We start from the raw sequence: 22,611 nt of genomic DNA on the forward strand, positions 1-22,611 counted from the left end.
CCCCAGGCATCTCAGGAGTCTATTCAACCTCCGCACGTGGGAAAAGATGGCTCAACCCCTGCTAGGGTTTCGGGAAAAGGGAAAGAAAGTGGGTATAGGGAGGACCAGCCAAAGGGTCACTGGAGTCAGCAGCCAGAGCAGGGATCCTGGAAAGAAGAAAAGCATCACCTCCTCAGGAGTGTTTTTCCAGAGGCAAAACAGAAGATCGGCGGAGAGAGGACAGGACTGAGTGAGCCTGAGCAGACATGATATGTGGGGATGGGCCTTTGAAGCCTGTCCTCGTAGCCCTGGGCTGGAGGAAGGGGTCGATGAGAGACACCACCTGGTTCAGACACATCTAAACATGAACTGGAACTCCCAGAAGGCGAGGGCACCTCCACATGTATGATCACGAGCCCCTGCACTGGATGCCTGGGGCTGCTGCCACAAAGCACCACCTACTGGAGGCTGAGAACAACAGAAGTGTCGTGTCTCACAATTCTGGAGGCCAAAAGGTTAAGCAAGATCAAGGTGTGGGCAGGGTTGGTTTCTCCTGAGGACTGTGAGGCAACATCTGTTTCAGGACTCCCACCCCCATTCTGCAGGTGTGCCAGCTACCCTTGGCATTCCGTGGCTTATAGAAACATTATCATGGTTTCCGCCTTCATCGTCACTTGGTTCTGTCCCTGTTTCCCGTTTTTAAAGGGGCAGGATTAGGGTCCATCCGAACAGCCTCACCTTTACTTGACCGCTTCTGCAAAAACCCTATCTCCAAATAAAGTCACATTGTAAGGCATCAGGGCACTAGGACTTCAATGCACCTTTTTGGGGTGGCATGATTTAGTGCTCATCATCCCATTTTTACCAGGCTTTCAAACAGTCAGTGCTCGTCAAACCTGGCTGTCCACTGGGTATTAAAAATACCAGGTTTGGGACTATCCTGGTGGTTGAGTGGCTAAGACTGCACTTCCAATGCACGGGGTCTGGGTTCAACCCCTGGTCAGGGAAATAGACGCCCTCCCCACCCCACCCCACAAATAAAGATCCTGAAGATCCCACATACCACAGCTAAGACCCAGTGAAGCCAAGTAAGTAATAAATAAAAAAATACCAGGCTCTAGGGTTTGTGGGAGAATGGACATATGTATATGTATGAGCATATGTATATGAATGGATATGAGTATTATATGTACATGAATAGATACATATATATGTATAGTCCCTTCATTGTTCACCTAAAACTATCACAACATCATTAATTGGCTATTAGTTCAGTTCAGTTCAGTTGCTCAGTCGCGTCCAACTCTTTGCGACCCCATGAATCGCAGCACGCCAGGCCTCCCTGTCCATCACCAACTCCCAGAGTTTACTCAAACTCATGCCCATCGAGTCTGTGATGCCATCCAACCATCTCATCCTCTGTCCCTTTCTCCTCCTGCCCCCAATCCCTCCCAGCATCAGGCTATACCCCAATACAAACTAAAAGATTTTTTAAAAAAAAATACCAGGCTCTACTCAGATTCTGATTCACTTGGGCTGGATGGGGCCCAGGCACCTGGATTTTCTACAGTTTTTCCCCAACCAATCCAAAAGTATGGCCATGTCTGAGCACTTCTGTCCTGGGAATAAAACAAGGTGAAGAGCCAGAGACACAGGGCCACCACCTCTGCCCGAGTGAGTCATGCGCCCACTGCTGGCACCCGGGCTGTGGCTGAGCAGCCTGGAGGAAGGCACTTGGATTGAAAACATCAGCTTTTTGGAACAGCATCAAATGATGGCCCCCAGTGTCTTAGGATGAGGGAGCCTGCGGTTTCCATGCTTTTCAACACTAAATTAAAAAGGCACAGCTAATCTTCCTCTTCATGAAGATATATTTACTGAGGCCTACCCTAAGGACAGTCTTGATGGTTTCCAGAGCAGGGGACTGCCTGGCAGGTCAAGAGCCATGGATTTTTAAGTGACACTAAATATTTATAGAGAAAGCTCAGACTGACTCACCTTGCTGCAAGGTAAGACAGGAGATTACAGTCACAGCTCCAGCCCAGGAAAAGAGAAAAGCAAAGAAAATCTGGATGCCTGTGACAAACCCTTTAAACACCTACAGGCCTGATTGCATGCTACTCAAAATAATTTTTGCTCTATTTTTAAACACTGTGGAAATCAAAACTAAATTAATATGGGCTCAACTTTGAAGGGGGGAAAAAGGCAATATCCATAATGAACTGACAAGCTAATTAATGTATCTGAACAGAGCAAGAAAAACCATAGAAACTGATTGGAAATCATGTGGATTTCATTCATATGAGAGAGAAAGCAATTGAAGTATTCTCAGGCAAATTAATTAAATCTACAACGCACCCAGAATGCATGTTGCTCCAGCTTCCTGCTGAGTTCTGTGGGAGAGGCTTACCTTGCCTTCCCACCAGTAAGAATTTCTCAAATGCACTGTGAAAATGTGCTTTAGAAGCAGGGCAGGAAAGACAAGCATGCAGTCGGATGTGTGTTTTTGGGCCTCTGTCATGGTCACCCTGTGAGGATCAAGCCCACCTCCGGCCTCCTTCTTCCTTTTGTCCTCGACCCACCCACCAACAGGTTCATCTAAACTCAGAATAACCGTGCACCACTGATGCTAAAGACAGAATGCCCAGCTGCTGCTGCTTAAGCCCCTTGGCTAGCGCCAGCGAGGAAAAGCCTACAATCTAGTATTAAAATCATGCCGCTATTCAGCTGGGAATTTTTCCCAAAGCCATGGTCACAGGTCCAGGAAGGTGTGACCTCTGCAAGTACCAGATGGCGACTTAGCTGGAGGTGGGGGGTGGGGTGTTGTTGAAATACTCTCTTCCTTACCCTATCACAGGCAGGACCTAAGGCTTGGGAGTCAGGACTTGCCTGGTGGTCCAGCAGTTAAGAATTCACCTGTGAATGCAGGGGACACAGGTTTGATCCTTCATCCAGGAAGGTCCCTCATGCTGTGGAGCAACTAAGCCCATGCACCACAACTCCCAAGCCCATGTGTTGCAAATCCTGAGCCCGCGTATCTAGAGCCTGTGCTCCACAACAAGAGAAGCCCAAGCTCCCCCCAACTAGAGAAGGCCCACACGGCAACAAAGACTCAGCACAGCCAAAAATACATTAATCACTCAGGAGTCAGGAGATGGAACCTTGATTCCCACCAGCTGTGTGAATCCAGTCAACCTTCAACACAGCCCCAGTTCATACTCTCATTGTGCCCTTTACTTTCCATACCATAATAAAAATTATTTTGCTTTTCAATCTATTTATGTCCTGACTATCCTCCGATAAGACTGTGAATCCCTGTGTGGACAGGACTGTGTGTAATTCACTGCTCACTCCTGTATATAGCACAGTGCTATCTCCAAAAGTCACATTCATTTTCAGCCCTAATCCCAGGTGGTTAGTTGCACAGAGTAGGACCTCAGAATGCACTTGTTGAATCAGGGACCACATTCATTCACAATGAAGTGAAAGCCATGGATAAGACAGTGCACCCCTTTCTACCTGGGATGTTTCTGTCTCAAGACCTGGCAGTCCAGCCACAGAAATGAACTCACCTGAGCATCTGAAAGAATTACAAAACTAACTCCTCGACAGAGGATAAGGGCTGAGAAGAATGAGCTAAAAATGAAAGACTCCAGCATAAAGAGGTGGGTCTTATGGGATGACTTATGTGCCCTAAAAGGCTGCTGGAGTCATGCTAATCAAAGGTGCCTGTGAAGGGACCTTTGGAAATAGGGTCCTGGAGACATAATCAAGTTCAGATGAGGCCCCACTCATTTAGGGGAAGCCCTAAATCCAGCATGACCGGTGTGTTTATGAGAAAGCCATGTGGTGACAGAGATCACAGTGACGTGTCCACAGGCCAAGGAAGGCCAAGGACTGTTGCCAGCCCCCAGAGGCTGGGAAAGCTGCAGGAAGCCAGGTTCTTCTGCAGAGCCCCTCAGAGGAGCCAAAGCCACCAACTGCTTGATTTCCAGCTTCTGGCCTCCAGGACTGGGAGACAATATTTTTGTTGTTATAAGCCACCCAATTTGTGGTACTTTGTTACACGAACCCTAGGAAGCTAACTCAGTGTGGGAGGTCACATGCACATGGGGGAAGGGTAGACTGATGATTTGTCCATATCTCAAAACTATTACTATTATTATATCTTGTATAATATAATAATATATAATATATAATACATATTTAATATATAATATTAAATAATAGAATTTCTACTAAATGTCATTACATATACTCTATAATACAGTAATACATATAAAATATATACATATTATATATAATATAATACACATATGTAGTATTGGTGTGTGTACTTATTTACTCAGTCATGTCTGATTCTTTGCAACCCCACAGTCTGTAGCCCACCCAGCTCCTCTGTCCATGAGGATTCTCCAGGTAAGCATACTGGAGTGGGTTGCCATGCCCTCCTCCAAGGAATCTTCCCAAACCCAGGCATCAAACCCAGGTCTCCCGCATTGCAGGCAGATTATTTACCGCCTAAGTCACCAGGAAAGCTCAAGAATACTGGAGTAAATAGTCTATCCCTTCTCCAGGGGATCTTCTTGACCCAGGAATTGAACTGGGGTCTCCTGCCTTGCAGGCGGATTCTTTACCAGCTGAGCTACCAGGGAAGCCCATATATAATATAATTATATATAATTACTGTGATCATATATAATTATTATAGTATATAATAATTATTGATATTGTTACATATTTATTATACAGTGTACAAGTATAATTTTATAATACAATAACTGTTACTATAACTAGTCCTTTTTGAGCACATTCTCTGTGCTAAGCACTAGATAGACTTCATGTAGTCCTCCATTCCTTCTCCCTGGCCATCTGAGAGGCAGGTAATATTATCATTCCTACTTTACAGATGGAGGAAACTAAGGCTTTGCAAGGTGAGTAATTTGTCCATGACTGGAATTCAGGGTTTGCGATTCCAGCACCTGTATTTCACACCCCCTCTCCAAATTTTCCAAACTATCTGTGCAGTTGACTGCCTTCTCCAGCAGCCAACCCTGGAAGGCATCTTGCAGGACTGCCTGTCCTTTTCTACTTATGGGCTGGGATAAATGAGAGAAAGAACGACCAAGGCCACTGGCCCCATAGCCCGGGGCCCTGCACCTGCCCCGGGGGTTCACTCAATTCTCAAAGCTAAAATCAACCCCCTTGTGGACAAAAGTACCTGAGCTCATACAACCCCACAAACAGCACTCCCTGGGCAGACAGAGCAGGCAAATAAGCAAATGTATTTTATTTTCCCCCTCCGGCTGCACCACATGGCATGTGCGACTTTCAGTTCAGTTCAGTCACAGCTGTGTCTGACTCTTTGCAACCCCATGGATTGCAGCATGCCAGGCTTCCCTGTCCATCACAAACTCCCAGACCTTGCTCAGACTCATGTCCATCGAGTCAGTGATGCCATCCAGACATCTCATCCTCTGTCATCCCCTTCTCCTCCTGCCCCCAATCCCTCCAAGCATCAGGGTCTTTTCCAATGAGTCAACTCTTCACATGAGGTGGCCAAAGTACTGGAGTTTCAGCTTTAGCATCAGTCCTTCCAAAGAACATCCAGGACTGATCTCCTTTAGGATGGACTGGTTGGATCTCCTTGCAGTCCAAAGGACTCTCAAGAGTCTTCTCCAATACCACAGTTCAAAAGCATCAATTCTTCAGCACTCAGCTTTCTTTATAGTCCAACTCTGATATCCATACATGACTACTGGAAAAACCATAGCTTTGACTAGATGGACATTTGTTGGTAAAGTAATGTCTCTGCTTTTTAATATGCTGTCTAGGTTGGTCATAGCTTTCTTTCAAGGACCAAGGTCTTTTAATTTCATGGCTAGAGTCACCATCTGCAGTGATTTTGGAGCCCCCAAAATAAAGTTTCTTAATGTTACCATTGTTTCCCCATCTATTTGCCATGAATTGATGGGACCAGATGCCATGATCTTAGTTTTCTGAATGTTGAGTTTTAAGCCAACTTTTTCACTCTCCTCTTTCACTTTCATCAAGAGGCTCCTTAGTTCTCCTTTGCTTTCTGCCATAAGGGTGGTGTCATCTGCATATCTGAGGTTATTGATATTTCTCCCGGCAATCTTGATTCCAGCTTGTGCTTCTTCTAGCCCAGCATTTCTCATGATGTACTCTGCATATAAGTTAAATAAGCAGCGTGACAATATACAGCCTTGATGTTGCTCCATGTCCAGTTCTAACTGTTGCTTCCTGACCTGCATACAGGTTTCTCAAGAGGCAGGTCAGGTGGTCTGGTATGCCCATCTCTTTCAGAATTTTCCACAGTTTGTTGTGATCCACACAGTCGAAGGCTCTGGCATAGTCAATAAAGCAGATGTTTTTCTGGAACTCTCTTGCTTTTCCGATGATCCAGTGGATGTTGGCAATTTGATCTCTGGTTCCTCTGCCTTTTCTAAATCCAGGTTGAACATCTCGAAGTTCACAGTTCATGTACTGTTAAAGCCTGCCTTGGAGAATTTTGAACATTACTTTGCTAACATGTGAGATGAGGGCAATTGTGTAGTAGTTTGAGCATTCTTTGGGATTGCCTTTCTTTGGGATTGGAATGAAAACGGACCTTTTCCAGTTCTGTTGGCCACTGCTGAGTTTTCCAGATTTGCTGGCATGTTGAGTGTAGCACTTTCACAGCATCATCTTTGAGGATTTGAAATAGCTCAACTGGAATTCCATCACCTCCACTAGCTTTGTTTGTAGTGATGCTTCCTAAGGCCCACTTGATTTCACACTCCAGGATGTCTGGCTCTAGGTGAGTGATTATATACCATCATGATTATCTGGGTCATGAAGATCTTTTTTGTATAGTTCTTCTGTGTATTCTTGCCACCTCTGCTTAATATCTTCTGCCCATTTTTGTCCTTTATTATGGACCTTAGTTCCCTAATAAGGGATCAAACCTGAACCCCTGTGTATTGGAAGTACAGAGTCTGAACCACTGGACCATCGGGGAAGTCTCACAAATGTACTTCTTTTATCATTTGTATGCTCAGTTGCGTCTAATTGGCTGTTGAGAGAATAGCAATCCACCAGCATTGTTAAAGACATGCTCTTTCCTTTTACCTGGGGACACATCCCTTTAGGCTGGACCTCCCTTAAAAAGAGAAATTTCAGCAGACAAGTGGCAGAACAGGTGCTCAATGGGCCCCACTATTCTTGGAAGACCGAGGGGCCTCCAGGGCCTGAAGTTACTCCACGCAGGGTCACATCTGGACCTGATACATCCTAGAAGTATTTTAGGGCAAATCACCTCTCTGTGCCTCCATCTCTGATCTATACAATAGGAACCATAGCCGACACCTAGGTGGCATGAGGATTAATGAGGACTGGATAAGACCCTTAGCTGAGTGCCTGGGCTCAAAACGGGAGCCACTGTTTTCTCTTTCTACACCCCCAGCTGGCCTCTAGCCCCTGTGCCCCAACCCCAACTGCCCTAAGAGTCAGTGGCCAGAATGCAGTCCTGGGCACTCCCCTGGTACATGCGTAGCTTTCCCAACCCCTTCTCCCTCACCTCACTGTCACTGGCATCCCAAAGGATAGAAAGAAAACTGAAATAACCACAAACTATTCTATTTATCAGACTACATGAGTGAAATCACAGATATGTGGGGTTTCCTTTTATTTTTATCCTATTAAAATGATGAGGAACATCCACCTAACAAACAGGATGGTTATGAAGAGTAAATGAGATAATCTTTATAAAAGGCTTAGCATGCCACTTAGCCAATAAAAGTCAGCTCTCATTTAAAAAAAAAAATCTAACTGAAAACAAGAATATATTTTCTAGAGCTTCATGATTGCCAAACTACGTTCATATGCTTTATTTCATTTATATACACACGACTGTCAGATGAGTCTATTATTGCCACCACACAGATCAGGAAACTAAGGTGGAAGGATGCTGAAGACTGGCCCTGGGTGACTTAGTGGGCGGCATCATGGCAGAGTCAAGAGGTCCATGGCCGTGATCCTGTTCATGGACCCACCATGAGGGGCTGCAGGGTGCAACGTCTACCCACGGGGCCTCAGCTGCTGCCCCATCCTGCCCCACCCCACAGCTCCTGCGGCCACGGGCTGCTTCCTGTGTCTGTCTGAGAAAGAAGCCCAGTACTACTTGGTCCTCACGTCTGAGTCCAGGCTCCGTTGATTCTCTGTTAAGAGGCTTTTTTTTTTAATGTGGACCATTTTTAAAGTCTTTATTGGCTTATTTACAATATTGCTTCTGTTTTATTATGGTTTAGGTTTTTTGGCCCTGAGACATATAGGATCTTAGCTCCCCAAACCAGGGGCCAAACCCGCAACCCCCTGCATGGGAAGGTGAACTCTTAACCACGAGGCTTATATCAGCAAAGTCCCTCCCTGTTAACTCTTGAGTCTAGAAATCAGACATCCATCCCTGGTCAACATGAGCCCCTCCCCCTTGACAGAATCAGTTAAGCTACAGGTCTGGTGGGTGCACGAAGGAAGCTGACTTCCCCCAAAATGATAGGCAGGATGCAGAGACCCAGGGATGGAACAGGAAGCTGTTTCTGGCAGGCAGGCAGCAGTTCACAGCTTCCCCACCTGCCACGTAGTCTAGTCGCCTGGTGCCCAGGATGAGAAGAGACCCCACTTTAATCAGGATCCACCTGGGAAGTCAAGGGCAAAGCTGCTGAAGTATTTCTTTTTTATTTTTGGATGAAGTATTTCTTTTTTCCTATTTATATAATGGCTCAAATACTACTCTTTCTCATCTCATCTGAAAGAAGTTCTGAGTGAAAAATAAGATCTGTATAGTATTTTGAATTCTTTGTTTTCTGGGGGGATGTTAAAAGAGTCATTTTCCCTTTCATTCATTCATTCATTCACTCAGCCAACAAATGTGTATTAAGCTCCTTTTACATGCCAGACTCTGTTCTCAGGATTAGAAATACAGCTGTGAGCAAGAAAGAACATCTCCTAACCTCATGGAGCACAAGATCCAGAAAATCCAGACCCAAAGCACCAGTACCCAATACATCATCTCACCATTATTCTCCTAGGTATTTTGGGTAGCACTTTTTTCAATGAACTGCTCCCAATGAATGCAGCACTACTCTGCTTCCAGGATGAGAAACCAGGTGTACTAGAAAATGCAAACAAATCTAAATATATATTGAGGCAAACAATAGGTGGTAAAGATAATACACTTTCCAGTCTGAGGTATGCGAAATGACTTTTTGTAAATGATGCCTCATCCTATATTTTAACCGCATGAATAAACACCCGTATGCTGTGTTTAAAACTGATAAGCATTTCCACCAAAACCATTCCTTTGCTTGTAAACATGTTTTCCTCAAAAATCACTTGGAATTGTAAACATGCTTATCCCATTACCAATAAATACATGACTACCTCTTCTAAAGGAGATAAACATCTGCTGTATGCCAAAGTCATAAATGTGTTTTGGACAGTACAGAAAAAGTAAGGAATATATTGGTAAGTTGTGGCAACTTGCAAAGAATTTACACGGACAATCATGTAATGTCTCATATGGAATCAATGTGGTGGATACACCTGTAAACCCACGGACTGTGAAGGGAGACCAGGTTGCCCAGGCTCCCCAGCTGGCATCCAGTCCCAACTGCCAGACCACATGAGTGCTGACAATAGCTCCCTGATGTGGCCTCAGCAGAATACAGTCTGCCGTGTCTGACCATAAGGGGCTCCTGCCTTTGAGGAAGGTGGAAAACGAGATCTCTGCCAAAGGATACCACTGGACACGCTGGCTGAGACTTGAGTGGCTGCCACAGCAGTGAGGGAGAGCTGGTCCCAGACAGGTGGGCGTGCCTTCCACCCCCACCCCCGTGCTGGCCCAAAGGGACCCCCGAGTTCAGTGAAGGAAATAAAGGCCTGAACCTCATTTAGGGTGAGTAGTGTTTGTGCCTGATGGTCCCGACTCCTTGACATCCTATACCAGAGTGGCTCTTTTGACTTGAGGTGTAATTCCTCAGGACAAATTCCCATCACATCATTACAGGCAGTGCCAAGCCCAAAAAAGCAATTGCGGGGAGCCACCACATGTGAGAGTCCCCATTTCTTCTTCAACAATCAGGTTGGGGTGCTACTGGAATGAGGATGCTCCTGGGGATGAGGCAGGGGGCCTTTAAAGCGCAGCACTGGACTTCCCTGGTGGTCCACTGGTTAAGAATCCACCTGCCAAAGCAGGGGACATGGGTTCGATCCCTGGTCTGGGAAGATACCACCTGCCAAGGGGCAACTAAGCCCATGCTTTGGAACCACTGAAGCCCACGCACCCTAGAGCCGGTGCTCTGCAACGAGAAGCCACCACCACAATAAGCCCACACACCGCAGCTAGAGAATAGCCCCACGCTCACTGCAACTAGAGAAATCCTGAGCCCAGCAACAAAGACCCAGTGCAACCAAAAACACATTTTTTAAAAAACAGTAATTTTAGGGTGCAGCATTACTCTCAAGGGGCACACCCTTGTCAGACCCTGACTTGTCCATGGAGACCTCCACCCCTCACAGCCTCAGCTAAAGAGCCGGCAGTACTGATGGACCTTCATCACCCAAAAAATCAGCCCACCTGGCTCCATCAGGGGCCTCCCTGGGCTCGGCCTTGTGTCTGCCACCCAGCACCCACACTCTTTCCCACTTGGCTGGTTGAGCTCAGAGCATTGAGGGCTGGATCTGTGCTTGTCACTGCTATTCCTACGGGATATTGTGTCTCTGGCTTATGCATCCAGGAACATTCCAGAACTGTGCCCACATCTGAGGTTTCTTTGCTCTGCCCCCTTTCCCAGCATCACTGACCCCACCACCAATCAAACCACATCACTCTTAACCACTATCATTAGTGTGTTGAAAAGAGAAATAATATTTTTAAACCTCGCTCCCACCCACCCTCCACCTCCTCATCTCCAGTACGGGCGTGATAACTAAATGTGTGTGCTGGGAATGCTGCTTCAGCTGTTGTTTAATTTTTGGCCACTCTTCAGAGCATGTGGGATCTTAGTTCCCAGACCAGGGGTTGAACCTGTGCTCTGCTACAATGGAAGTGTGGGTTCTTAAGCACTGGCCCTTCAGGGAAGTTCTGCCTATGTTTTTAAAATCACCTCCTCACATTGCCACTTCCCTCACTGCAATGTCTCAGCAGCAGATCAGATGGTGGGGGCACAGCTTTCCAGGGCTGCTCTGACAGCTCGGACCCCCAAGGGCAGCACACGAACCCTGCGAAGCACTGTGCCCAGGAACACTTGCAAAGTTAGAGCGTTTCCAAAATGCCTTTAACAGTTTACTAGTTGTTCTCTCCACCCCCGCCTCCAAAAACCTAGATCATTTGCTTTAATGTGCAGTGTGAACATAGAAGAACTGATTGTGTGGATGCATTCCTGTTCCCAGGCTCTGCCCTGGAGTCTTCAGGGTCTGCCCAGGGACCACAAGGCCCTTCCTTCCATCCTAACCCCTCCCTCGGGCAGAATGTGTTTAAAGCCACAACTTAAACACTCACTGGATTCCCCAGCCTTGCTGACTGTGCTCCCATTCAGAGCCCCCTGCACAGGTGCCTAGTGGCTCATGATTTTTTTCCCCAGACTGTGGCTTCCATGTGGCCGGCAGCAGACGTTTCTGAAGTGGCTGGCTCGGGCCACAGGGACAGTGTGTCGGAAGTGAACATCTGCACAGCCCTCACAGCGGCCGCAGGAGCCAGCCCAGCCCGCAAGGAGCTCCCTCTCCTGCCTCGGGTTTAAGGGCCTCCTAAGTGGGCTTGTGATCTGTCCAAGTCTCTTCTTGTGTATTCACTGTATTTCGGCAGCTTTGCCCACACGCCTGTCCAGCCATGTTGTCCTGCAAAAGCAGGGTCCTGACTTGTTGGGTTCACAGGAGGTCACTGGAGTTTTCAGAGCTGAGTCCAGCCAGAGGTGCCTCTTGAGGCAGTTCAGGGACGACAAATACATTTCTTTGCATGGTCGATGGGGGACTGAATGTTTATCCCTCCCTGCCACAAATTCATATTTTGAATTCCAAATCCTCACTGTGATGGTAATAGGAGGTGGGGCCTTTGGGAGGTACTAGGTCACAAGGGTGGGGCCCTTATGAATGGAATGGTGCCCTTATGAGAAGAGACATTAGAGAGCTGACCTCTCTCTCTGCCTGCCACGTGAGAATACAAGGAGAAGTGTACTTGTACAAGCAGTCTGTACAAACAGACTGGCTGTCTGCTGACCAGGGAGCAGGCCTCCATCAGACACAGAATCTGCTTGATCTTGGACTTCCCAGCTTTCAGAATTGTGAAAATAAACCTCTGTTGTTTAAGCCACCCAATCTGGGTTATTCTGTCATACCAGGCTGAGTTGGCCAGGACATGAACCAACTGTGATAAATCAGAAGTGGTTCCCTTGAGAATTCCCTGGTGGTCCAGTGGTTAGGACTCCATGTTCTCACTCCCAAGGGTCTAGGTTCAATCCCTGGTTGGGGAACTAAGATCCCCTAAGCCACACAGCATGCCCCCCCAAATGTGGCTCCCACAAACCCCACTCAGAGAAGCCTTAGAGGTCAAGGCCAGGTTCTCAGGAAATACTATTGTAATAGATCACTGATGCCCACAGTTCTGCAGTGAGAGAGAAGAGGCCCATGTCCTGGGCTGCAGCCCTTGGGTAGACTTTTCGCACTGATTTTTTCCTGCCAATCCCTGACACTGGCTTAGTGAGGATTGGCCTTTCCTGTCTAGTCACGCCTGACTGAAGGCTAGACAGTATAACATGGCATGGTCTCAAGTCTTCTTGTTTTATTATCACTTTTAAAATCCAACTGATAAAAACGGCCAAAATGCTAATCACACTGAAAAGTATGAGAAAGTAACCCTGTAAAGAAGCTCTTCAGAACCAGAACATCCAAATACAGTTTAATGCCTTTTTTCTATTTCCAACCTTAGTTCCTCTCTGCCTAATTTCCCCTGTTTCCAGATTATTTGGAGCCAGCTCTGAGGCTGAGTTGCTCTTCACGGTGGTTCCAGACTGCAGAGCAGCGGAGCTGAGCACCAGAGCTCATCAGCGTGAATAAGCCCACAACCCACCCTGCACCCAGCTTGACCTCTAACTGCAGGAACCTGGGCAAGTACCTAGAGCTCTTCAAGGATGTTTCGTCATCTCTAAAACAGGGATAATAATACATTCCTCATATGACTGTTGGGAGGATTCACTGCAATAGTGACTGGAAAGGATGTAACACAGTATCTGGAACATAGTTAAGTGCTCAATGGTCACTGTTTTTGTTGCTATAATTACAATAAATTTCCTCACAAATGGAGGCTCCCCAAGCAGTGTAAACCAATATGCCAGCAAGGTGAAAACAAGCTTGATTACCTTTGCTTAAATGGCTGGAAAACACAGAGGCTTATACAGGTTCACCTCTGAGCACACAAAAGAAAAACTGCTGCCCATCTTTCATTCATTCACACCTTGAAGTATTTAACCTACACAGGAAATATTTTCTGTATATTCAGCTCCCCAGTATTTTCTTTTAGTTTATTTTTACTTGGAAAGTAATTGCTTTACAATGCTGTGTTGGTTTCTGCTCTACAACATCGAGAATCACACCACCTCCCTCCTGAGGCTCCCTCCCACCTGACTCCCAATCCTGACCCGCTAGGTCATCACAGAGCACCGGGCTGGGCTCGTTGTGTTACACGGCAAATTCCCACTAGTTATTTCACACATGGTAGCATACATATAGGGATTCCCACTCAGTCATTTTTTCTAGAGGATATAAAAGCAATCTAAAATGATACATTCTTAGAGTCCAGTAGGAAGAAATGCTTGCAGAAGTCACACAGCCAACCTTCTCAAATTTGGGAAACCTTTTTATAAGCATCTTCCCAGTTCCACCGTGGGCAGAGAGTGAATGAGCTTCTACTGAAATAATTGCAACCACGGGGAACTCAGCATTGGGAGACAGCCCTTGTAAGTTACCACGGTCCTCCTCGTGGAGGGCTCTTTTTCTTAAACCCATCAGCATCAACATCAAAAGTCTGCACTCAGGGAACAAGACTCGAGGCCCCTGAGAGCTGGCTGAGCCCGGGTGGCTGGTCCACTGCCACCTCCACCAGATCTGGCACGGTGCCTCAGGACCTGGCGGACGAGCAAGAGCTACTAGATGGATGGGTGGATGGATGGATGGATGGGTGGGTGGGTGGGTGGATAGATGGATGGGTGGATGGGTGGGTGGACGGATGGATGGGTGGGTGGGTGGGTGGGTGGGTGGATGGATGATTGGATGGGTGGGTGGATGGATGGACAGATGGAGGGATGGATGGTTGGATGGGTGGATGGATGGGTGGGTGGGTGGGGGGATGGGTGAATGGAGGGATGGATGGTTGGATGGGTGGGTGGGTGGGTGGGTGGGTGGATGGATGGATGGATGGATGGATGGATGGATGGGTGGGTGGGTGGGTGGGTGGGTGGGTGGATAGATGGATGATGGATGGGGGGATGGATGGGTGGGATGCCTACTCTGGATGCTATAGAATAAGTTATACATATTTATTCCCCCATCATACTACAATTTAGAGTTCAAGGCATGCAAAAAATGCACAATCTCCACATTGAAAATCTGGGGAAATTTCATGTGAAATAATTCTAGTGTTGTAACTCTCCTAAGAGCTTTAAACTACTCCAGGCTTGAGTGTCAGCAATTAACTCCACTTGAAAGTGAAACACCTGCTGATTATAGGGGTGTGAGAGGTGGTCAGATGAAAAAGAATCTCATTCTTTTTCAAATATTAACTCTAACAGATGCCTGAGAGAAAATTACTGAGAACTGCATTCATTTCCAACTGTCTTCTTCTTTTCTTTAATCTCTAATGACATGTAACCTACCATGTATTTTGTACTTAATACAACACCTGCGAACCTCATAGAAATGTCTGCAACTCTGAATTAGGTCACAAGGACAGACTTTGGACAGAATCTGCTTATTCTTCCCCAAAATGTGCCTTCACTTAACTGACAACACAGTCTCTTTCTCATATTGAGTCACCAGATTTATTAACTGCTATATCTTGAGAACAAGATTGCTTAGAGTACTTATAATATATATTGTATTACATATAAATAAATAAATGCATTCACTTTTATTAATAATAAATAAAGCAAGGCACCTTGTTCCAAACTGATTGTGCTATATTTTGCTTCTTTTCCCCCCCTTTCTTGCAGAATGTCATTTGCTAAAAGTTTCAAGTCATGCCCAATGACTAATGTATTGTTCTCTTCCCAGGAGGGGGGGAGAAGCATGAGGTACCTGGTACCCAGCAAAAACCCTAACGGCAGAGTTATCAGTGAAATTCCTCCAAGTGACAAAGGGCTACAAGAGGGGTTCCTCGCTGGTACAACCAGGTCACAAGCCTAAGCAGGCTTGACGGGTGTGGCTGGCTCCCTCCCCAGGGCCCGCTCTGTTTCCGATCTGGGCTTTGCTGGCCGGGCTAGCCTCCTGCCCCTGGCTCTCTGTGGGACCTCAGGCTCCAGGAATTTGGACCGAGTGGTAGAGACATCGCCGACAGAGACGGCAACTGCCAGCTTCCTCCCTATGCTGTCTTGTGATTCAAAGCAGATTCTGCTCCACTTTTTTAAAAGGGGGAGCACGTTAACACGGGAGACCCACAAGAACAGGAGTCAGCAAGGAAACTCGGACAGTCCCATCCAAGAGAAGGTGAGTGAACAGCTTGTCTGCAGTGAATCATGGCAGGGACGTAGTCACGGGGAGCCTAAGGGCATGAAGGGTTGATTCCTGCATGCCTGGGGGAAATGATAGGAGCATCAAGACCACTGGGACTTGGTCATTTAGAAAAGACCCTGGACTGGGGCTTCCAAACACACACAGAGAAAGACCCCCCACACCTGTGCACACCCCCACCCCATGATGCCTTTGTGCTCGGCTGCAGAAGGAAAGAGCTGAGAAAAAGAGGATACTTTTCCATGTGGGGCCTTTATCTGAAATAAACACCATTGAGCCCAGTGGCTTTACATGGAAACTTCTCATCCTCAGGTGACTTCTTTGGGCTGGGACCCTCTCTCACCAATCCTGCCTGATATCAAAGTCAGACAACTGAACAGCAGTTGCCACAGGCTGTCTGTGTGGCACCGTCACTGAGACCACCGTGTGCCTCGCTTTTCTCTTCTTTGCATTAATTTCCAGCAAACGCACTCTCTTCCTTGAAGGGGTACATCTCTATAGCGGGAGTTCTATCTGTAGCATTCTACTCTCTGTGAAAGTGTCCTTTTTATGAAAATAATTCACATCACAAGTGTTCTGATATCCTAGGCACAGTTAGTTCATGGATCAATATTTTAATGTGCATTTATATGTCCAATCTTTCATGGATCACCCAGAGGAGACCGGGACTAGAGTCCCAGACCTGTTTCCATCCCCATGTTTTCTTAAATGACCCACTGAAGTCTCTAAACCTCATCATCTCTTTATTTGCAATATAGTAACAGCTACCTTATAAGATTGTTGTAATGATTAGCTGAGAAAAGACAAAGTCCTTTTTAACAGAGTATAGTATTTGTTATTACTATTATTATTACTGATAGACTTGGCCCAGCTCTGAGCTAACTAAGTACCAAGAAAAATGATTAGACGTACTTTTCATGTTTCTGAGCCAACATAATGCTTCTGGTCTGACCAGAGCTTCACCCAAGGTCATGCATGTAGTAAGTGACAGTTGCTCAGTCACCCAGTCACGTCCGACTCTTTGAGACCCCATGGACCACCAGGCTTCCCTGTCCTTCACCATCTCCTGGACTTTGCTCAAACTCATGTCCATTGAGTCAGTGATACCATCCAACCATCTCATTCTCTGTTGTCCCCTTCTCCTCCTGCCTTCAATCTTTCCCAGTATCAGGGTCTTTTCCAATGACAGAGCAGGCCTAAAATCCAGGTCTTCCAACTCACAGTTTGATTTCCAGCGAGTGTTTCTAAGGCCAATACAGAGACGCATTCCGCTGCGGGCAGAAGGGTGATGGGTAACAAGCCTGCAAAGCGATCCTCACTGACAGCCCCAGGCCCGCTTCTCTGCAGGATGGAGTGGCTCCTGCCTCACTTGCATCTCTTCACTCCTCCACAGGAGCCATGCAGTCTCTCCTGCTGGCCCTCTTCCTCCTTCACACTTGCCCCCCTGGAGGAACCAGCAACCTCTATGAGGACCTGACGCTGCTGAGGACGGACCTGGCGCTTCGCCTGTACCGGAGCGTGGCGACGGCCGGCAACCAAACCAACCTGGTCCTCTCCCCTGCCGGCGCCTTCATCCCCCTGGAGCTCCTGCAGTTCGGAGCCCGGGGGAACACCGGCCAGCAGCTGGCCCAAGCCCTGGGCTACACCGTCCACGGTAAGTGGGCCGCTGCTCCTCCCACTCTGCTGCTCACGCCCACTGCCCTGCTCACACTCACGGCCCTGCTGACACTCACACCTGACCTCACGCTCAGGCTGCCTCGGGTGGCAAGCAGAGAAGGCTGCCCACTGGCAAGTGTGCAACAGAAGGCACTGACACTCTACGTCGTGGTGGTGGTTGTTTAGTCCCTCAGTCTTGTGCATGGACAGTAGCCCACCAGACTCCTCTGTCCGTGGGATTCTCCAGGCTGGAATACTAGAGTGGGTTGTCATTTCCTTCTCCAGAGGACCTTCTCCACCCAGGGATCGAACCCATGTCCCCTACCTTGCAAGGCGAACTCCCCACCACTGAGCCACCAGGGAAACCCACATCGTGGTTACTCCTGATAAAATTCCTAAGGTTCCCTTCTACCCTTGGGTTTGGCGGCAATTTCTCAATTGCATTTTACAAGCCCTTTTAGAATGCTTACTAGATGCCAGAAACTGCTAGAAGCACCTTACCAATACAATCTAATTCACTGTAGCAACACCCTATTGAGGTAGGTAATTATCTCATCATCCCTATTCTAGAGATAAGTCAATTTAGGCACAGAGCATGTAAGCAAGTTGTCCAAGGTCACACAGCTAGCAAGTGGTCAAGCTGGAACTCAAGCCCAGGCTGTCTGGTTCCAGAGCCCAGATCCCACTGTCACAAATGTGTGGCTTCTAGGCAGAGTCGTAATTACCAACATAATTCAATATTTATGAGTTTAAGCTGGAACTCAAGCCCAGGCTGTCTGGTTCCAGAGCCCACCCCGCTTTCATAAATGTGTGACTTCTAAGCAATCATATTTACCAACATAATTCAGAACACCTCTGCCAGTGGGGGCAAGAGTCTTGTGATGCCAGGCCAGCCACACCTGGCCCCGCGTGGGGCCTCTGGCATGGCCTGGCCCTGGCCCCAACCTCCTAACTCCATTTGAACACAAACACTTTACACACACCTTTTTTCTCTATCTAAGAATAAGATGCCAGTGAAAAAGGATGAGAATTAAAATTATATAAATTAATCCTTTTTCAGAGCACCCAGAAACTAATACCGAGACAGCCATAGCAAGAGCTCCCTTGGAGCTGGCATCTTGAGTTGGCAAGGCGAACACTCCAGACTGCAGGCCACAAGGCACTACCTGTGTGTCCTGTCCCCACCCCACCCTCATCCATACCCTGTCCTCTGCCAAAATAACTCTTGTGAGACTGCTGGCCGACCTGCAAAGGTTTTTCTCTCTTAGGATAAGTGAAGACAAACATAAGTTATCAAGTTGAATTTTGCCCGTCAAGTGTATTATGGAAATGCACGTATCCGTGGAGTTACTCTCCAGCCACATTAGATTCAGTGCAGAGCCATCCATCAAGGATTTCTGAGCTCCTGCTTTGTGGGCTGGTGCTACGCCAGGAACTGAGCAGCCGGGTATATGAGGAACACTTTGGACACAAGACTCTCAGTCTCGTAGGAACAATGCTCACAGAAACACATTTTTAATAAGGGGCAGTAAGTGTACTTCTGTGAAATACATTCGTACCGGGGAGGGAATGATTTATTCCACTAGCAGATCAGGAAGGCTCCCCAGACAACAAGACACCTGAGCTGGGTTATGAAGAACAAATAGGAATATGAAAGAGGGGCAGGCACTTCGGCCTTGAAACATTTTCTCACAGAAGTCAGGATTAGGGGGAAAGTGAGAAATGCAAATGGAGTTACCCTGCAGAGACAGGTAACTGATGACGGTGCCTTGCTCCCAGGTAAAGTCAGGGTACCTGCTTAAGCAAATGGCGATTAACAGGGTTTCCATAGAGCCCGTTCAAGAATTACCAAACGTCCAGAATGCTTAATGGTCAGACTCTGGGGAACATAATCCCACTTTTCTTTTCTTACTTATAAATGGCTTCATTATCTCATGGATCCACGGTTAATTATTACAAACAGGAATGTGCTGCTTGCAGAGTTCTAGTTAATGGAATACCCCTGCATTTGTTTGCCCCCAAATGGCTCAGAGAATCACATGGGTGCTGATTAAGTCAACCTGTCCCAGCCCACCAACTGCCCTGTCCCAGTCTTTCTTTTACAAAGGAGCACAGACCAGGAAGGTGAACCCACAGCCCAGGGGCTCGGGGCATTGTTCCCATCTGATCAACAGAGCTCTATCCATGTTCGCAATGAGACAATGGGCGCTTGTCTTCTCACTGACATCCGGCCAATAGGTGACCACCAGCAGCTTGTTTTTTCTTTTTTTTTTTTTAATATTTATTTGGCTGCCTTGGATCTTAGATGTGGCACATAGGATCTTTGATCTTTGTTTTGGCATGCAGGATCTTCTTTTTCAGCTAGGCGTGTAGATCTAGTTCCCGGACCAGGGATTGAACCCAGGCCCCCTGCACTGGGAGCAAGGAGGCTTAGCCACTGGACCACCAGGGAAGCGCCTGACCACCGGCAGCTTTGCCTGTATCCCCACCAGCTGGTCCTAAAGCTGGGCATGACTTTCAGTGCAGGCACCAGTGATATCCCCCAAAATATCTTTGTTTTCACCACATGAAAATATGATTTCCCAATGGTCCAAGTTCTAGGGATTTCCAATGCTTTTCCAAATCAATTAATAAAGAACACGTCTCAGCTTTCTGTCACACACAAGAACAATGCTGGGAACAGAGGCCTCAGAGATGGGGGTGGGGAAGAATTGTTTGATGACACACGTGGACTCACTTTTACAGTTGTTACAGCACTTGATCCTATGAAATCACATGCAATTGCCAAGCCTCCTAAAGTCCCCGTTTTACCAATGAGACAAGAGGTTAATGATTTGCTAAGACTCAGCTCACCCAAAAGGTGAGTGATAGAGCCGGGATTCCAGTTCCAGATTTTCTGACTCCAAATCCTGTGTTCTTTCCTCAACTCCTTAGCCTCCCTCTCAGCCACCGAGCAGTCATACAAATTTATCTAAGCCCCCTGCCTTCATTATTTCCCACCAGACATGGCTTCCCAGGTGGCGCAGGTGGTAAAGAACCCACCTGCCAGTGCAGGGGCCAAAGAGACCTGGGTTCAGTCCCTGGGTCGGGAAGATCCCCTGAGGAGGGCACGGCAACCCACTCCAGTATGCTTCCCTGGAGAATCCCATGGGCAGAGGAGCCTGGCGGACTGCAGCCTACGGGGTTGCGAGAGTCGGACGTGACTGAAGTGACTTAGCACGCACACACATATCCTCACTACTCTCTCAGCCCAACCAAACGCTCTGCACATTGTCTTAAATTTAACTCTTTTTAATCAGCACCACAAAGACGGTTCTGGCCAGCTGAGAATTTGATATACATTAACTTTAAAATCCAGAACTAGATTCAGTGTCACATTCAAAAAGTTCAGTTCAGCTAATATATTGACAAGGAATGCTCTTTCCACGCTGGTCTCCCAAATGAGATAAAAGGCTGGTCTGCGGCAGGACTCAGAAAAATACCATTTCTTCAGGCATTTTCCTGCCGCCCTGTGCCATTCCAAGGACCCTTCCTTCAAACTCTCCACACCTCCCCAGTACACCCCTGATCTACTGCGTCCTCCCCTCCCCTGCTGTTACAGCCACCCAGGCCCTCCAGCAGGAAAGACGGCTTTGTAGGAGGGGGAGCGGGAGGGGAGAGGAATCGAGGCAGCAGTTGCAAGGGCTGCAGGGAAGGAGCAGTTTGTCACCATGCAAGTCAGTCCCTGTTGCCCCATTGCAGGACATGGCAGCCCACTCCAATATTCTTGCCTGGAGCATCCCCATGGACAGAGGAGCCTGGCGGGCTACAGTCCATGGGGTTGCAAAAAGTGGGACATGACTGGGCGACTAAGCACAGCAGAGACAAGACTAGGAAACGCAGGCAACTCAGCCAAACAGGGGGCTCGGTGAGGTTCTGCCCAGCAGAGGGGCGGACTGTTCCCAGCCCACCTGTCCTTCACCTGGCAGGGAGCAGGGGGCGGGGGGCAGTTAGGTACACCCCAACAACCAGATGACACTGAGCAACCTTATTAATCTGTCTGAAGCCCCGCTCCCTCATCTATAAATGCGATCATAATTGCTCTTAATTCGCAGGGTTGTTGAGAGGATTAAAAGTGATCCTGCTTGCAGAGGGTTTAGCAGAGTCTGTCAACCTTCAGCATTTTTTATTCTGACAATATAGATTCATTCCAGCAGCATCTAGAAAACCACTTCCAATGTGCTAATGGTAGGGACAAACCAGGCTCCAGCTGAGATAAGATTTCTCAAGCCCACTGACTGTGCCTTGGACACGTATGTCTGGAAGGATGGCGGGTCCCCTGGGCCGGAGAGGGTGAGAGGACAGAGAGGAGAGCTCTGTGATGCCTCCTAAGGTCACGTGACACTGAGGACCACAGACACGTCTCCGTTCACCCCTGCAGACAGTCTACATCCTACAGGGATGTGATTTGATGAGTATTTATGACCCTTCCTCAGAAAAGGACAATCTGATGAGTGTTATTTTTTCATTCACAGTTTTTCTCATAAAAACAAAAACAAGCACTTCAGTTAGGCTGTGATTCGCTAGGCTACGAATTTATATATGCCTTGAGTTCAGTTTTTACAGAGGTAGATTCTAAGATGCAGCTTTGGTGGTGAAAGTTCTGTGGAGTAAACCTGCCCACAACCACATCCTACAGCCTGGTGGCTGGGGACCCTGGCCCGGGGTGTGTTCTGGGTGCCGTTGCCCCCAGAAGGACTTTAGCCAGGCAAGCTGGGGGCAGTGGGGGGCTGCGTCTGCTGCTATCTCCTGGCCTGGCCTCTGTGAGGGGACATGGAATGGACAGGCACCCAAGCCAGGTAGGAGGTCATTCCACCTGGTGCCCTGGGAGAGCCGGTGGAGGTGGGGTGGGCAGACAGAGGGTGCAAAGAGCCTGGGAGTCACAGGGGAGACTTGTGGGCAGCCAGGGGGCCGTCCCTTAGATGAAGGGGCGGCGAAAAGGAGAAGGAAGGGCCGTGTTCCACAGGCAGTCTGCCTCAAAGGGGTCCTGCTGGCTGGAAAAGCTCTGCGTGCATGGGTCAGGAGGGTACGCTGCTGTGTCATGACTCAGCAGTAGATCCACATGCCCAGGGGAGAAGAGAAGCCACAGTTGTGAACAATAGCGTGAAGAAAAATTCCACCATGAATATGCAGAGAAGGAAGCGGCCTCCTGCATGAGCT

At 47.7% G+C, this 22,611-nt stretch overlaps 1 protein-coding gene across 1 annotated transcript in view; it reads left to right on the forward strand.

Moving 5' to 3' along the window:
• Positions 1-17,026: 17,026 nt before the first annotated feature.
• SERPINE3 (serpin family E member 3) overlaps positions 17,027-22,611 on the forward strand; it is a 29,870-nt gene continuing 24,285 nt past the window's right edge. Inside the window, exon 1 of the mRNA XM_065902439.1 lies at positions 17,027-17,410. Within this exon, the coding sequence (XP_065758511.1) occupies positions 17,155-17,410 (256 nt within the window). The 5' untranslated portion in view covers positions 17,027-17,154. The remainder of the gene's footprint in view (positions 17,411-22,611) is intronic.

The sequence above is a fragment of the Muntiacus reevesi genome, chromosome 11, assembly GCF_963930625.1.
Source record: "Muntiacus reevesi chromosome 11, mMunRee1.1, whole genome shotgun sequence".
In the NCBI taxonomy this organism is placed as follows: domain Eukaryota; kingdom Metazoa; phylum Chordata; class Mammalia; order Artiodactyla; family Cervidae; genus Muntiacus; species Muntiacus reevesi.